The sequence below is a fragment of the Narcine bancroftii genome, chromosome 8 (genome assembly GCF_036971445.1).
Source record: "Narcine bancroftii isolate sNarBan1 chromosome 8, sNarBan1.hap1, whole genome shotgun sequence".
In the NCBI taxonomy this organism is placed as follows: Eukaryota; Metazoa; Chordata; class Chondrichthyes; order Torpediniformes; family Narcinidae; genus Narcine; species Narcine bancroftii.
The window spans coordinates 27123421-27142358 of NC_091476.1; the positions used below are offsets into that span (position 1 = coordinate 27123421).

Consider the following 18938-nt stretch of genomic DNA (forward strand, 5'->3'; position numbering starts at 1 on the left):
ATTAGGCCTTAAAATTAGGCCATAAAATGGGGTCAACTTGTACAACAAAATATACAATAGTAGTTGGCTTCAGCAGCAACAATGATGAGTCACATTATAGAGAAGAGGTGGAAAATGTTGTGGAATGGTACGAGAGAAACAACCCTGAGTCTCAATGAGGACAAGACAAAGGAGATGATCGTAGACTTCAGGAGGACCAGGAATGACCACCCTTCACTACTCATCAATAATTCTGTAGTGGAGAGAGTAGAGAGAATAGAGAGCACCAAGCTCCTTGGAGTCCACTTAACCAGCGCTTTATTGTGGACATACAACATCTCCTCACTTGTCAGGAAGGCACAATTGCAACTGCATTTCCTGAAAAGACTAAAGCTGCCAGCCACCATCATGTCAACCTTCTACAGGAGTTCTATCAAGAGGATCCTGGTTGGTACAGTTGCAACAGAGAAATGGATTGGAGGATAACCCACAGGACCATACGATTGGCAGAGAGGATCATTGGAATTTACACCCCCCCCCCCATAAATGTGATCTACCAGGATCACTGTCTAAAGAGGGCACGCAAAATCATTGAGAACCTCTTCCATCCCGCACACAGCATCTTTCAGCAGATCCCGTCAGGGAAGAGATACAGGAGGATCAGAGCCATCACTGCCAGGCTGAGTAACAACTTCTTCCCACAGGCAGTGAGAATGCTGAATGGCCAAAGGAACTGCTCACAAGAACCATCCGAGACTCTCACATTCACAAAGCAAAATCTATTTATTTATTTGTATGGATGAATGCTTTTCCTGCCTATGTATTGTTTGTCTGAATGTGTGTTATGTCTGGTTGTGTGTCTGAGTGTTTTGCACCAAGGACCAGAGAACGCTGCTTCATCAGGTTGTACTTGAACAATCAGATGACAATAAACTTGACTTATGAAGAAAATAAATTAATCTGCCATTCCCTTTGCTTCCCTATTGCATGGAGGTCTGCTGTGACAAATGGATAATTTATGTATTTTATTTGCTGCATTGATGTACAGGTTGGCTTGCTGGATTGCAGACAAACAAATCTTTTCACTCGACCTCAATGCATGTGACAGTAAACTTCAACTTGACTAAATCCATAGTTACATTTTCTGCTAACATTGCAGACTGCCAGTCAGAGTTGGAAGGCTGCAGCCTTCTGTCTGCCTCCAGCACATGGGATGAAAAGATGTTACAAGAAAGTCTTCACTTCTGGATTGTTATAAATTTGGGCTTTTCCAACTATCCTAGATTAATTCATCATGATTGATTGACACACCCATTTGGTTTGTTGCCATCAAAGGGTAGTGGAAATCAGTCCAAGCATTGAAAAAATTTACAGTATCTGTAATTTAGTCTGGTATTCTTCAATCATTTTGGATGGATAAGAAGAATTGAAACTAAAGAAGAAAAGAGGCATTTAAAATTATTTATAATCCATACAAATAAATAAAAAGAAACTGTCTTGTGTGGTTGAAGAGTCAATAACTAGAGAGCACAGACTTATGACAATTGTCAAAGGAAACAGAAGCAACATAAAATATATCTTTTCTATCCATTGAGGTTTGATTTTGAAACCACCTGTCACAGTGGTGGATCAAGATACAATTGCAGCTTTCAAATACTAAAAGAATGAACATTTGCAGGGATATGGGAAGGAACAGGGAATCAACTGGGTTGAACTTCAAAGGACTAGAAAACATAATGGGTGAAATAAACTCACAATATTATGATTCCACACAAGTTCATAAATAAGTTCATTATACGTTTGCTACCAGGCCTTTCATCACGTGATTTGCAAAAAAAAAAAAATTAAAACCACAAAGCATAGTCCATGGTATGGACTATGCACCCTGGTTTGGAGTTCAAGATTTCATCAGAATCAATCTCAACTCATTGACCCTTGAGCGAAATGCAGACAACTCAATCTGCAGCAAACATGGACACACCATAACCTAAGGCTTGCACCATCAAACTGTCACCCCTCCATGTTCAGAATCAACCTGGTCTGGTTTATATCAGCATTGAAACACAATCTAATAAAAAGAAGCTCGAGTGCCAGATAGATATTCCTCACCACAACATGTGCACCACAGAATGGGATCTATTCTAAGTTTAACCTCATTGTAATCCCTGTAGCGTTTTAATGAGGGCAAACAGGAGGAGTTGACATGGACAAAAGTGAGAATGAAATCAGCTCCCAGGATTTGAAATGTTCTCATGTTTGGTATTTCTCTGGTTTCAGTACAAAGAAAACTGTTATTGATTAGTTGGCTGTATATACCTACAAATGTACCCCCTTATTTTTTTTTTAAATTTAGACTCAGCACGCGTCAGTGTTGCCCAAATACCCCAATGAACCTACAACTCCTGTACATTTTGAAGGAAACTGGAGCTCCCGAAGGAAGCCCACAGGGACAAAGGAAGAATATAAAAACTCCTTACAGACAATGCCAGATTCGAACTTGGGATGCTGACATTGTAATAGTGTTGCACTGACCACTATATGCTAACCGTAAGGACAGAGTAAGAAATACAATCTTGCCAAACACCAAAAGGCAAGATTGACAATGATTTAGACCTCGGAGTTAAAGACAGTGGAGGGAGGGACTAATTTCTGTGTCAAATCCACATACGGTCAACGTTTGCAGCTGCAGTAACTTCTTGAACACTATTGAATCTCCAGAATTTTATTGTCAGCTACTGTACACGCCTGGAACTTGGGCTTCTGGCACTCAAAGCCCAAAGCATTGACAGAATTGATCAATGTCTCCAAGACTTTAATGGCCCAAGGCAATGGAAGCATTAAATTATTCTGAGCATTGTCAAGATGGCCAGGATCTTGCATTTTAATTTTCATCATTAATATCTGTCATTAAATATTGCATGTTAATAAGGAAATCTTATGGAGGAAATGCACCTTTATAGCAGATCATTTCTGGTTTACTTTACATTTAAATTAATTTGGGGAAATATATTATTAGGCATGTACTTATCCTCAGCCTTGGGAAATAAATGATAAAGTAGAGACATCAATAAATGAAAATTTTCATATTAGGTTTAAAAAAAAACCACACACAAATATACTGTTACTTAATGTTGCATGTTGCATGCAGCATTCATTTGCTGCAATATACTACAATATATGGTAGATATCCTGAACAGATTTAGTCAGTAACACAGATTGGGAATAACCATCTAAATTTTAGTTTAGTAAATATGAACTATATTGACGCCTTTCACAATAACAAATTTATTTTACTCTGATCATCTTAATGTATTAATAAATGTCCTAAAACTATTTATCAAACAGACAATTGACACTAATATCATGGTGAAGTCAGATGAATGACCAAAGGCTTGGTCAAAGAATTAACAGCTACAGTAAGTCAGGAGTGGTAGAAAAGGGGAGAATTTTTAGGAGGGATTTCCAGACCTTAAGAGCCCTGGCAGATAAAGCTGGTGTTAAATTAGTGGTATGTCAGAATTCAGATTTGGAAGAGGTAAGGTTAAGCAGCTAATTCACAAAGAGTAGTACAGCAGATGGTATAAAAGGTCATAGTTGTGATGTGCAGGATTTCGTTAAGCAACAAGAATGACAAAATGTGACGTCAAGAGCATCCATTAGCCAATGTTCTGCTTGGAGTAGTCTTGGGTATACAGACAGGCATGGTCAGGGATTATTAAACTATCATGGGTGTGACTGACTAACTTGCCCCCTAACTACATTTGTGGGAGGACTGTGGAGCAGATATCAGAAAGATTCCCTGCTACAGATTTCTATCCACTGACTTATGATGGAAAAATACACCAGTGTGGATGTCAGGTAAGGAAAGGGTCACTACAACATGACAATTCCATGGAAGGAAATCCAATGACTAAGTTCAACATATTAGTAGAAATAACTGTGATAAACAGAAGTTGATCAATGCTGGTTCCTGGTTAAACATGTGAGGTTTAAAGTTCTCCAGGAATTCCAATTCCTCAAGATAACTAATTCCTTGAGGATAGAAAGAGACAACAAATACAAGGCAGGGTAGGCACATGGATATGTACTGCTTATATTGGTTAGCTGCACAGATTTTCTTTTGAAAATTAAAACACTCCCAAACTTCAATTTTCACAATAAAATGTTCCAGAGATGTGAACAGATGTTATACAAATCAAAGGATGGACCAAAGATAAAGTATATGCTGCCAAAGCATGTGTTTACTGGATGTGCCTCAGTAAAAGTTCCTTCATATATGTTCATCTCTATCTAGTTTGTTTTGCTCTCTGATCACTCCATTGATTTAAGCTTTCTGTTCATTGTTCACACTTTATCAAAGATAATCCTGCAGGTTCAATTTGCAAACATTCTGAATGGAGCCTAAAGAATTGTGCTGTGTGGTTCCTGTCACCACAAACAAGGCCACCCTGGAGGAGAATCCATGGAGAAAATCTGTGCATTATCAGAATATTCTAAAGATCTTTATTGCCCATGAAACACTTTCAAGAACAGTTACTGCCACAATATTAAGAAGCAGCTAGATTGTACACAGTAGGATCCCTACAAACAGAAAAAAGGCAATTGTCCATTTAATTTTGTTTTTACAGTGATGTTGGTTGATATAAAAATAAAACTAGATATTGGGAAAACACATTTTTGTTTGAATAGGGAAATTGAATTTTTGACAGTCATAGGGTTTTTTTTTTAAAAAAAGTGTGGCAACAGGTCCTTCGTCTAATTTTCCCCATGCCAACCATATTTTCTACCCAAGCTCTCCTATTTGTCTTTGTTCAGCCCACAACTCAAAACATATCCTACTCATGCACCTATGTAAATGTCTTTCAAACATTACATTTGGACCTGTCTTTACCACTTCCTCTGGCAGCTCATTCCATATTCCCACCACCTTCTGTGTGAAGATGGTGCCGACCAAATTCTCACCTTGTATCTATGCCTTTTAGTTTTAGATTTCTCTACCCTGGGAAAAGATTATGACTATTTACTTCACTTAAGCCCCTCATGATTTTATAAACCTCTATTCTGCCTCTCCTTACGCTCGTTAGTCCTGGTAACATTCTTATGAATCTTTCCTGCATCTCTTTCCAGGTTAATGATAGCTTTCCTAGAGCTGAGTGATCAACACTAAATGCAACCTTCAAAAGGTCTAGCTAACAAGTTGTACAGATTTAATCCAGTGATCTTGCTCTAGACTCAGTGCCATGACCAATGAAGGCAAGAGGGTGAAACACCTTTTTCACCAATTTGTCTGAGTGTATCACCACTCTTGTGGAAACATGCAACTGCATCCCTAAGTTTCTCCACAACACTCCCCAGGATCCTACCATTCACTGCACAAGATCTGCTCTCGTTAATTTTTTCTCTCCCATTCCTTGACTCACTTTACCAGTTTAACTATATCCTGTTATAATCTTAAATAACCTTCTTCACTGTCCACTCTGCCACCTTTCAAGGGTGCAGGGAAGTGATTCCTTAAACACATAACCTGCAAGAAATTGTGGTGGTATGCTTTACAAACCTTGGACCTTTGGCATGGTTGCATATATTCACATGAAGGGCTTGAAGTTACAAGAGGGGTCACTTGGCATGGGGATCTTCGAGAAACAGTTCCCAGTGAGTCACGGAGATGCAGTACAGAAACAGGCTCTTCCACCGATCAAGCCCACCCTGACCATCATGTATATATCAATCCAATCCTAACATTTTATCCTGCTCCCATTCCCAGCAATTGCCCACAAAATTCTGCCACTCTTCCATAGCAATTTACAGTGACCTAGGAGAGGGTGCAAATTCCAAAGTTTGCATCTTCTCTAAAAGATGGACTTCTAGAGCTTGGGGTTTGAACATTCTCCTCACATGTCCAAGCTCCGATTTCCTCCCGCCCTTCAATAAAGTACAGGGATTGTAGATTAATTGGGGTATTTGGGCAGGACAGGCTCATGGGCAGGCAGGACTTGTTACCGTGCTGCATGCCTAAATTTAAAATAAAAGTTTGATTTTTTTTGAAATGTGGCTAGTATGTTTGTCCCAACCCAGGTAATTTTGGCGATGCCTCTGCATTTTCTTTCAAGGGCTACATATTTCCAATGCAGGTGTAGGCTTCGACATCACAGTGGTGCCATTACCCCCAGTAATCTTAAATCCTCACCCTCACATTTATAACCATGCAGGACAGTAGAATTTCAAGCCCCTATAATGTTCTAGGGTCTCGAGTGAGGTGGTGGTTGGGTAGGGGGCAGTACATGTAAATCAATTCGGTCACATATCCATGATTTTAAACAAATACTATCAACTTTCAGGGAAGGGAATCCATTCTTGAACTGAATAAACATTACTCTCTTAACAGAAACAGACCGCAATAGTCGCCATATGTGCAGATGCCAATGCCTGTTGGCAGTGATGGCCCAATCGGTTACAGCCTAGATTACAGGAGAAATTGGTCTGCAAGACCCTTTCAGAATACAGTTTTGGACTGAGTCGAGCACCGGCTCCGATCCGGCAGACATCACTTCCACAACATTTTCACGATGTGTTCTATTATTAGGTCGAACAGCCATTCGGAGCGAGAAGCACCGGGCAGCAGCTGAAAGCTCCCGCACCCGTGAGCTCGACCGGCAGCAGGGAGGGGAGCGGCTGGGAGCAGGCGTGGGGAACAATAGGCACCGGCCGTAAGACCGAGAGCCGTGAGAAGGAGGGATGAAAACAGGCACTCACCTCGGGCTTGCTTTTGCTCTGCAGTAGCTGCTCCAGATAGAGATCGGACAGGGGAGTCCGGCAACTGTTGATACTCTCGAAGGCAGCGAAAGGTCCAAGGGGCTCGCTCTTGTTGGACTTGAGAGTCATACTGATTGTGGTCAATCCTTGTTGGGGTTTTTTTTCCTTCCCCCCCCCGCCCCCTAAAGGAATCCCCTGTTCAGGCTGGAGCAGCAGCGGACCCTGTTGCAGCGTCAGGGTGGAAGGAAGAAAGAGAACGGGGCGTGTGGAGCTGGGAGATAAATCCCTTCCTGAAAACACAGGAGGCTAAAAGTGCAGCTCAGATGACAGGCTGGAAGGAATGTGATAGGCACAGTTATTCCTCTGTCACGCCTGATCCAGTCACGAACATGTGTGAGTGATTATTGCTGTTTCCTCTTGGTCAGCGTGTGTGTGTGCATGTTGGATGCAAGGACACGGGCTGCAGACGCGGGACTGCAGCAACCTCCTGAGTGGGGAACAATTGGTCAAAACAAGAACAGACTGGGGATTTAATTGAACGAGAACTGTGACTGGGTGGTCTCGGCCAACACGAGAAGGGAAAAAAATAGACATTATAAACCGAGCCCACCTGAAACGAATTAAATTGCAACAATGATTCCAAATAGTAGCACAAGATTTGTTGTAAAATGGTCACCAAATGCATTGAGTTAGCAACAAATAAAGAGTGAAAATCCTCAAAGAGAATGATCACAAATGAGGAACAATGATTGTATTGACACATTGGCATTCCAACTGTCCCCCTGACCGGTGATGGTGGTTCAAATCAAGAAATACTGATGTTCTGAGCAGGAACCCAGAGCGGCCCGAGAGAGGGCAGCAGTCGTGTCCCAGGTCAAAACAGTGAAAGGTAAAGGTCCCATTATTGTCACTTAATACTAAATTTTGAATGTAACATACATGAAATTCTAACTTTGTCTACTATAAGGAAGACAGAGAGTAGCCACTTTGTCCAGTGCCCCTCAAAGGTGGAAGGGGTGGGGTGGGGTGGGGTGGGGTGGGGTGGGTGGGGGGGGGGTGAGGTGAGAGGCCCCAGTAAGAAACCATGGTTTATCAGGCCAGTGCTCTACCTCTGAGCTGTGGAGCCATTGAAGTGAATGCTGTGGAAAATCCATTAGGATGTATGGTGGATCGATAATCTGATACCACAACCTTACCCCACAATACACATTGAACTTTCAAGACAATGTTGTTAGAGGGGAGCCAAGGTAATGTTCTGAAATGCGGATGGAGGAGGTATTTTGCTTTTACAAACACCAGCGAAAAAAAAAACAGAAGGGCATTCAAGTCAAAGAGTGCACAAGTTTCTGATTCCTGCCTTGCCCAGTTAAAACAATGACATCTTCTAGGGGTGTTCTTCTCTTCAAAAAGGAGCTTGATGGCATTGTACAGGTTAGGGTTAGATGCCCCCTATCTATATTGGCAATTTGCAGAAGTCACACATTCCAAAATATTAGGCTAACCCTCATCAGCTGGAATTCAGAGGCCTTAAAGGGCCAGGCCACCACCAAGGTCAAGGCATGAGGGCCGGAATCCAAGCCAGATTGAAGCACGGGAGCCTGAGTTCCCCCCACCCCCCCTCTACTATCCATGCTACAGGTGAATTCCAGTCATTAGAAAATAAATTTGATGACCAAGGGCAAAGCTGCTTTATCACAGACAAGTGAGGAAAATCTCAGTGCACCGAGACCTGGCTAACAGGGAACATACTGGGCACTATGATTCAACCAAAAGGTTTCACCATTCACAGACTGGGCCGGAACTCCGATTCTGGCAAAGAGAGAGGGCAGCTGGTGCATAAACGTTGGAGTCATGTTGACCTCCTTCTTCACTGCCTTAGAGAAACTCTGGATTAAATGCAGACGCTTCGATGTACCGCAAGGGTTCTCATCAATGATTCTCAATAGAGTTTATATTTTTCCCAATGCAGATTACAACCAGGCACTTGCGGAGCTATGTGATGTGGTCAATAAACAAAAGAGGGTCCACCTTGACATACAGGCTGCATCATGGCCTGGTATGGGGGCAACAATACCTTTGAGTAGAAAACCTTGGAAAAGGTAGTGGACACAGTCCAGTATATCACAGTCAAAACTCTCCCCACCTTCAAGAAAATCTACATGGAATGCAATAAAAGAAACATTAAAATAAAATAAATTACAATAAAAGAAACATCGCATTCTTTTTACAATAACTAAGCAAACAACAGATCACACACTTATAGACTTCATGGGAAGGAATCCATCTTGAATCTCCTAAAGAGGCAACAACATTCCCCAGATGCTGCACACTCTGTCTCCCACTCCTCCTAGTGGTAGCACTCTATCACTACATCCCCTTTTCTTGAGATGTTTAATCAAACATGACACATTAAAGTTCCACACAAACATAACAAGAATATCAGCAGCACAAACATTTAAGTGTGCAATTATTTTTCTTCTATAGATTCAGTCTGTTAGGTGCTTTGAAATCTCATGTGGATCTTCTTAACACAAGTACTTGTGTCGTCTCTGCAGGTGCTTGTGTTGGTTTTGCTGGTCCACTACTGTCTAGCACAGCTGGTGGTTCCTCTGTTTCTGTGCGGGCTGAATCCTCTGCATGTATCTGTTCCTGTGTTTTTGGCAGGCTCCTTCTATTCCTTTTCAGTATTTGACTGTCCTCTATTCTGACAGTGTAGGATCTTGGATTTACTTCTCCCAGAACAGTAGCCTTTTTGTCCCAAGTGTTGGAATCTCTGAGTCTCACTGCGTCATATTGTGCCAGTGGCCCTAAGCTTCTCACTAACTTGTCATAGTTTGCCTTTTGTCTCCTTTTCAGATACTGTAAGGTAAAACATCATGAGATGGGAATGTGTAGGGAGTTACCCTGCATTCATGAACAAAGCAGACCTAACAATACTTTTGTTCTCAGTTCTTGTTTGGGTCTGCAGAGTAGGGAAGTGTGGTGTGTAGTCTATGACCCATCAGAAGCTCAACGGGTGACATGCCATGTTGAAGTGGCGAAGCTCTGTAACTCAATAGAGCTAGATACAAATCTAAGCCACTGTCGAGTGCTTTCATGAGCACTGTTTAACAACGTGAACTTCTTTCTCTGATTCGCCATTTGACTCTGGATGCAGAGGACTTGAAGTCACATGTCAGAAATCATACTCTTCTGCAAAGTTCTGGAATTCTCTACAACTATAGCCTTGTCCATTGTCACTGTAAACAATTTGAGGAATTTGGTGTCTTACAAAGATCGATTTCATATATTGGATCACATAGCAGCAGACATGCTAGGAAGCAGCGCAATCTCTAGATAGTTCGATAGTTAATTAATAACCAGCAAATAATTCTTTCCATCCATGTGGAACAGATCAGTCCCAACTTTCTGCCATGGTTCTACTGGTAAGTCAGTTATTATCATGGGTTCCTCTGTCTGCTTTGCGTGATGTTTCAAACAGGACTCACAGCTTGAAACCATCCTGTCAACATCAGCATTTATCCCTGGCCAATAAACAGCAGTTCTAGCTTTTTTGTCAATGGGTCTGAGCATATCTAAAATTGCTTTCACCTTCCTCTTTTCTGGTTCTACACCTGCCTCTGATAGTTTATCTCCCAGAAAGGTGATTTCCTTCACAACCATCTGACATTTTTTCTCTGTTTAACTTTAATCCATTCTTCTGGATGCATTGTAGCACTTTGATGAGCCTCTTGTGTTATTCCTGTGATAGTACAGATTCTATCACCAATGTGTATATGTACATATGTACAGATGGTAATGTAGGATGACTGTGATTGGCTGAGAGTGTAGCCACACCTACTGGCAAGTCTTAAAGGATTGCTCCAAGCCAGACCAGGTCATTCTGGACTGGTCGACCTACTTGTGATATGCTCCAGTCTTTTAGTTAATAAAAGCCTTGGTTTGGATCAACAAGTCTTTGGTTCTTTCAACGCGCATTACAGATCCCCATAGGATCGTGTCATCCACATACACACATACTCCATTTATGTCTTCTATGATGTGTTCCATTGTCTTTCCAGAGCTGAGGAAATTCCAAAGGCATCCTCAGACAGGAGTATCAGCCAAATGGTGTATTAAATATAAAGTATTTTGTGCTATCTTCATGCAGTTTTATTTGTCAGAAGCCCTGGGATGCCATCTCTCTTGTAATTTCATCCCTGGTTGGAATCTGATAATGTTCCCTCTTTATATTGCCATTCAACTCATTTGGGTGCATGCCCACATGCAGGTCACCGTTCTTCTTTTTGACACACACCATTGAATTCACCCATTCTGTGGGCTCCTCCACTTTCTTTATGACACCCTAGTGCCATCATTCAGTCAAGTTCCTGCTTGAGCTTTCCTTTTAGTGGTGTTAGAACCCACCTCGGGGTATGCACTACTGGCTGTCCATCCTCTTTTAACTGTATCTTACAGGTGAATGGTAGAATTCCAAACTCCTCGAAGATGTCAGGAAATTGACCCAGTATTTCCTATTCACGGTTCTTTGCACTGTTAATGTGATACACCTCTTGACTATGCTTAAGTTTTCACATGCTTTGTCAGCAAGCAGTTAATAATGTACATCTGGGACTGCTGTGAACCTGAGGTGATGCTCTTTATCTTTAATTTTCACCTTGAGTTTACATGTACCTTTTGGTCAATGCTCTGTCCATTGTATGCTTTGAGCTGTACAGGATTTGCATGGATGTATGGCTTTATCTTCATTGCACTGATGTCGTGCTCAAAGATCAAATCGACTTTTGCCACTGTGCCTAACTTGAAAGGAATATTTGTTCCATTTGTATGACACAGTCCATTTATCCTGCTCAACACTGTTCACTTTCTGCACCATCATGACCCCAAAAAGTGTATCATTGAGATTCTTCTATAGTGTGTACACTTCTGTTTAGTTTCCCTTTGGAAAAACATTACTTTGTATTGTGATTCTGCCCTTTGCACTGTTACAGACTTTTCCATAAGCTGGGCATTGCTTTAGCACATGTTTAGTGCCGCATCATTTACAATTGAATGTTTCTCTATCTTTTTGTTGGTTTCTGTATCTCATTTTTTATTTGTGTATATGTGTATCCAGACACTGTGGCTATGACCATGCCTTCATTTTCACTGGCTTTTACACTCTTACATTTTTTTGCATGCTGCAGATCTAACTCACTGGCATAGCATATCTTCACAGGTAAGTTCTGTCTCTTGTAGCAACCTCTCTCTCTCACTTTCTTATCAATAACCCTGAACACAATTTAATCACGGATCATTGAATCTTGTAGCAGTCCAAAATTTCATATTCTTGCTTATAGTTTTAAGTCTCTCCCTGCAGCTGCGAGCAGGAGCGAAACACGTACCTCTCAAAGATTTCATTTTTCTTTGGTGAACATTGTTCATCAAACATCTTGATAACCTTGTCGAATTTTCTCTGGTCTTCTGCCTTGGCAAAACCAAATGTGTTGAAAATCTCCAGAGCTTCAGGTCCCCACAGTAAGTAGAATTGCAATCTTGCATGTATCCGGTTGGCGATCGATTCCAATTGCTTGCAGGTAAAGCATAAACCTTTGCTTAAACAGCCTCCGCTCATGGTCAATATTTCCAGTCCAATTTACAGCTCCATATTTTCTCTGCTGATATCAACTATTATTCACTATGCACAATATGTTTTTTTTTTCTTTCACTCCTGTGCACTGTAGAACTTGACTGTTTCTCCCACTCCTGCCTGTTTCTTTTACTCCTGGCATTATGTGATGTTTCTTTTATTGCAATAAAGAAACATGGGTTCTTTTTAAAACAACTAGATTTATTAACTAAGCAAACAGCACTAAAAACAGAAGACACACATCCCAGACCTCATGGGAAGGCATCCATCTTGAATCTCCTAAAGCTGTGATAACATTCGTAAGATACAACATTCCCCAGATGCGACACACTCCATTTCTGATTCCTCCTGGTGGTAGCACTCTATCACTACAGGAGAGCAGCAGCAATCACCAAGGATCCACATCACCCAGAACATGCTCTGTTCTCGATGCTGCCGTCAAGAAAGATGTATAGAACATAGAACAATACAGCACAGTACAGAGCCTTTGGCCCTCAGTGTTGTGCCGATCCATATATTTTCTCTTAAAAACATACTAAACCCTCCCTATCCTATCACCATCTATTTTTCTTTCATCCTTATGTCTGTCTAAGAGTCACTTAAATGCCCCCGATATTTCAGCCTCCTTCACCATTCCTGGCAATGCATTCTAGGCACCCACAACTCTCTGTGTAAAAAAAACCTTACCTCTGGTGTCTCCTCTAAACTTCCCTCCCTTAATTTTGTACTTATGATATCTAGCGTATACTGACCCTGGGAAATAGGTACTGGCTGACCACTATCAAGTTTCCTCTCATCCTTCTACTCTCCAAAGAGAAAAGTCCCAGCTCTGCTAACCTTGCCTCATAAGACTTATTTCCCAATCCAGGCAACATTCTGATAAATCTCTTATGCACCCTCTCCAAAGCTTCCACATCCTTCCTATAATGAGGTGACCAGAACTGAACACAATACTCTGTGTGGTCTTACCAGAGATGTTTAGAGTTACAACATGGCCTCTACTGAAATCAATCCCCCATTAATGAATCCCAGCATCCCATAGGCCTTCTTAACTATCCAATCAAACTGTGCGGCACCCTTGAGGGATGTATGGATTTGAACCCCAAGGTCCCTCTGTTCATCCACACTCTTAAGTAACTGACCATTTACCCTGTACTCAGCCCTCTGGTTAGTCCTTCCAAAATTAATCACCTCACACTTATCCAGATTGAAATCCATCTGCCACTTTTCTGCCCAACTCTGCATCTTGTCTCTATCCTCTTATAACATTCGTCAACCTTCAGCTCCATCCACAACTCTTCAAAGTTTTGTGCTATCCTCAAACTTACTGACCCATCCTTCTGCCTCTTCATCAGGTCATGTATAAAAAGTAGAACAGATCCTTGCAGCATTCCATTAGTCATTGAACTCCAGGCGGAACCCTTACCTTCCACTACTATTCTTTGCTTTCTTCCTACAAGGCAATTTTTTTTATCCACACAGCCAAGTTTCCACCGATCCCATGCCTCATGATTTTCTGGATGACTCGTCAAATGCCTTGCTAAAATCCATGTACACCTACCCTCATCAATTTCTTTTGATACCTCCTCAAAAAACTCAATTAGACTCATGAGGCATGACCTTTCCTTCAAAAACTCATGCTATCCTTAAGTAGACCGTACTTCTCCAAATGTTTATAGATCCCATCCTTAAGAATTCTCTCCATATGTTTACACAACACTGATGTAAGACTCACCGGTCTATAATTCCCAGGATTCTCCCTGTTAACTTTATTAAACAAGGGGACTATATTTGCCATTCTCCAATCCTCTGGCACCTCCCCCATGGCCAAATAGGATTCAAAGATCATAGCTACTGCCCCAACTATCTCTTCTCTCACTTCCCACAGCAGCCTGGGGTATATCGTGTCTTGATGTTTTTCAGAAGATCCAACACTTATCAGATTTATTAGATAAATGTTTCAGGTGTAATCAAGAGATAGGTACTTTTTTTACACTCCATGGTCAAAATGGTGACCTTTTTGAATGGAATTAAAATTATTTTTAGAACAGGTTACTAAAGTTAAATTTCCTCAAGATCCAATATTATTCTTGTTGGGTAACATATCTAAGATAAGCCCAAAACTGAAATTAAATGTTTCAAAAGGAATTCATGAAGATTGCATTAGCAGTTGCAAGAAAATGTATAGCAGTAACATGGAAATCTGATTCACATTTGGGAATGGAGAGATGGCATGCAGAAAAACAGAGTTGTATCTTCTTTGGCTTGGCTTTGCGGATGAAGATTTATGGAGGGGTAATGTCCATGTCAGCTGCAGGCTCGTTTGTGGCTGACAAGTCCGATGCAGGACAGGCAGACACGGTTGCAGCGGTTGCAAGGGAAAATTGGTTGGTTGGGGTTGGGTGTTGGGTTTTTCATCCTTTGTCTTTTGACAGTGAGGTGGGCTCTGCAGTCTTCTTCGAAGGAGGTTGCTGCCCACCGAACTGTGAGGCGCCAAGATGCTTGGTTTGAGGCGATATCAGCCCACTGGCGGTGGTCAATGTGGCAGGCACCAAGAGATTTCTTTAGGCAGTCCTTGTACCTCTTCTTTGGTGCACCTCTGTCTTGGTGGCCAGTGGAGAGCTCGCCATATAACACGATCTGGGGAAGGCGATGGTCCTCCATTCTGGAGATGTGACCTATCCAGCGCAGTTTGATCTTCAGCAGCGTGGATTCGATGCTGTCGGCCTCTGCCATCTCGAGTACTTCAATGTTGGAGATGAAGTCATTCCAATGAATGTTGAGGATGGAGCGGAGACAATGCTGGTGGAAGCGTTATAGGAGCCGTAGGTAATGCCAGTAAAGGACCCATGATTCGGAGCCGAACAGGAGTGTGGGTATGATAACAGCTCTGTATACGCTAATCTTTGTGAGGTTTTTCAGTTGGTTGTTTTTCCAGACTCTTTTGTGTAGTCTTCCAAAGGTGCTATTTGCCTTGGCGAGTCTGTTGTCTATCTCATTGTCGATCCTTGCATCCGATGAATCTGAGGCGCCTGCAAGCTCACACCAAGACACAAGAGCAACTTGTCCGTGAACTACTCTTTGCAGACGATGCCGCTTTAGTTGCCCATTCAGAGCCAGCTCTTCAGCGCTTGACGTCCTGTTTTGCAGAAACTGCCAAAACATTTGGCCTGAAAGTCAGCCTGAAGAAAACTGAGGTCCTCTATCAGCCAGCTCCCCACCATGACTACCAGCCCGCTCCCCACCATGACTACCAGCCCCACCACATCTCCATCGGGCACACAAAACTCAAAACGGTCAACCAGTTTACCTATCTCGGCTGCACCATTTCATCGGATGCAAGGATCGACAACAAGATAGACAACAGACACGCCAAGACAAATAGCGCCTTTGGAAGACTACACAAAAGAGTCTGGAAAAACAACCAACTGAAAAACCTCACAAAGATTAGCGTATACAGTTGTATACTTCTTAATAAAATTACATACAATTTAAGAAATAAACATGATATTTTCTTAAAACTTTGGGGCCCATATTTGCATATATAGCTATCCCCTAAACCTCAAGAACCTTATCAACTCCTTGGAATTAAATATATGTTTAATATTGTAAAGCCAAAATTTGATTGATTGTGTTAACTTCAGTAACCAGATGTGTTGCTTTTTTTTCTTTTCTTGTATCTTCACTTTCTTTTTATTCTTCTTTTATGTTTCTGGGGCCATTATGATTTGGGGGGAAGGGGAAGGAGGGGTTAGAGGGAGATAACATTATGTATTACTGATTGGAGACATATGTGGGATATTTTATATATCTAGATATTAATGCATGTATGAAATTTAAATAAAATATTCCCAAAAAATCCATCACTTCCACTTCCTTAATCTCCACATTGTCCAGCCCACATGCCTGTTCAATTTCAATCTCACAGTGATCAAGATCCTTTTCTCTTGTGAATACTGATGCAAAGTATTAATTTAGGATCTCCCAAATCTCCTCTTCCTCCAGGCACATGTTGCCTCCTTTATCCTTCAGCTGCCTCACCTTATTCTCGTATATAGGTGCCACAAGACTCATACAACCACCACCAGACTCCTAAACAACAAATCCAATCAAAGATTCATTTAAAGTCTCTTACTTTGCACATTATTTATTATTGAATATGTATTTTCTGTCTTGCACTTCTTTCTTTGTTTACATTTTCTCTTTTCTTGAGTACAGTTTTCAACACTACCAAAAAGTAGAAATTCTGCTTGGCCCACACTGAAAAGAATCTCAGGGTTGTATGTGACATCATCTATGTATTCTAACAATAAATCTGAACTTTGAACTCTCCCTCAGTGCTTTTCTTTGGCTCTCTGCAGCCCTGCTAACTCCCTCATGCACAAAATCTCTCTGTTCTGGGCTCTATCCAGAAAGGGGGGGGGGGAGGAGAGAGAGGAGAAAGAGAGAGAGAGAGAGTGAAAAGATGGCAGTAATGGTGAAAGCAGTCAAGAAGAGGAAGAAATAACAGGGTCAGAAGGCAGTGATGGGAAAGATGGTGCATGTATGTGGTGGACTGCCAGTGGAGGTGTCAGGGTGTCTGCCTGCCCCACTCCCTTCCCCCTGCTATAATTCACGAGTGGCTCTGTGCCACTTAAGTTTCAGGGGCTCAAAATGTCAATAATATATCGTTCCCTCCTATGGTGCTGCGAGAGCAGCTGAGTTCCTCCAGCATCTCTATGATTTTACTGTTTCCTTTCACAGATGCTGCCTGACTTGCTGTGTGTTTCCAGCATTTTTTTAAATTTTAATCAATTAGAGGGCTGGCTGTTCTAGATTCCCAACAAGAGACTCTCCATTGGAACAAGGTGAATCACAACATTCGGAGTGGCAGGAGATCAGTGTAGTTTTGGCTGTGACCTTGACATCAGCACATTAATGGTTTTTGGAACAGGTGCTTCCCTCAGTTCCTGTGAGAAAGATGTGTTGACATTTGGAAAAAATCCCTCTTCCCCTGCTTAGTTACAGGCTCTATCATTGGTGAGGAGGGGGATGGGAGGTGGAGTGCTTGTTCAAGAGTTCATTACCATGTGGTCAGGGTTTCTAATGTCATCATAAGATTCCAGTTTGTACATACCAACGCTGTCTGAAGGAACTTAATTAAGAAAGCAGTCAATGGAAATGATGTGGGAAAGAGGCACAAGTCTATATAATGGCTACTTCAATATTTTAGGGGGCAGATAATGAAGATTTCCCATGAGCAGGTAATGACAGAGTCTAAAAGAGAACGCAGCAACTGATCCATTAATAAGGAAAGTGTGTTCAGCAATCAGCTGTGCGGAAATGAAACCTTGCAAATCACGAACATCAACCAGATGAGTCACACAACATAGTTCTTCTATTGACTTCAACATTGCAGCTTTCTTTGAAACTCCAGTGAAAGCAGAACGTTATGAACATCTTAAAATGAAAACAAATTGCCTAATTTAAAAGAAAATTGCTTGGAATTCCCCTTATAAGAAAACTTATGGTCAACGCTGGGTCCCAGGAGGGCTACCCAGGTGCTGCAATTTAAGAGAAGCTAGTGTCTCCAAACACTGCTTTTGTATGCACTTTGAAAACATCTCCCAACCAGTTTGTTTCAAGGAATTCTGGATCTGGTAGCCATTTAAAGTACTAAAATGCCTAATCTAGAGAAAGAGAAAAAGTTTCAAAAAAAATGCTGTTTAAAATATACAATCCAATGATGCCCGTTAACTATATTAAGTACATTTTTATAAATCATGGTTAATCATCTTGCAATACTGGATTCAGGAGTCCATGAAGAGGACACAGTGGTTCTCAACCAGTGGGCCACAGCATATTTCCATGTGTTTTTTAAAAATGTTAAATAAAATACTTTAAATTAGATAAAGATATGTTTCTTGACTGGAAAATATTGCTCAGTCATAGCCACTAGTGGGCCATGGCATGTTAGGTTGGAAGCCAGAGTGAAAAAGATTGAGAACCACTGGTAGGATGGGGAAGTGTGACAGATGGTTCTCTTCCTATACTTGCAGTGGGGTGGTTCATACTGTAAGCTGGCAGATCTTGTGTTGGGTGTAATTTTTGACAAAACACTGCAGTAGTAGGGCAGTATTGCACAATCTTACTGTTTAAAAGCCTAATGAGAGTAACTAACAATTTGCATTTTCTTAAAAATTTAAAGTAATATTTGTATCAGTCAAACAAGTTTCAAAGCAGAGAGAAATTGTGTCCACACGTTTATCTTTATTTCATTAAAAACCAATGGTCAAGAGCGAAATAGATATTTACTTGAAAAAAAAACTATTAAATGTTAAGAAGAGAGCATGGGATTGTGGTATTTTGAGGTGGGAGGAAATCACTGGGTCACATTTGGAAATTATCAGTGATTCCTTTCCAGCTCAGTCCCAAAGAAATCTTCCTATTTCTCCAAGAAGGACAGTCTCTAATTGGTCCTGATATGTATGCGCTGAACTTTTGCGGGATAGTGACAAGGTCCCAAGAACGTGTGAGCACCATTACTCACCATGTTGTCACCGTCCAAACAATTGCCAATGGATACACATCCCAACCC

General features: G+C 41.4%; 1 protein-coding gene across 1 annotated transcript in view; it reads right to left on the bottom strand.

The window, feature by feature from the left end:
* Positions 1 to 7023, bottom strand: part of mpp1 (MAGUK p55 scaffold protein 1) — a 57027-nt gene extending 50004 nt beyond the window's left edge. The window contains exon 1 of the mRNA XM_069893330.1: positions 6733 to 7023. Coding sequence (XP_069749431.1) covers positions 6733 to 6861 — 129 coding nt within the window. The 5' untranslated portion in view covers positions 6862 to 7023. The remainder of the gene's footprint in view (positions 1 to 6732) is intronic.
* Positions 7024 to 18938: the final 11915 nt, after the last annotated feature.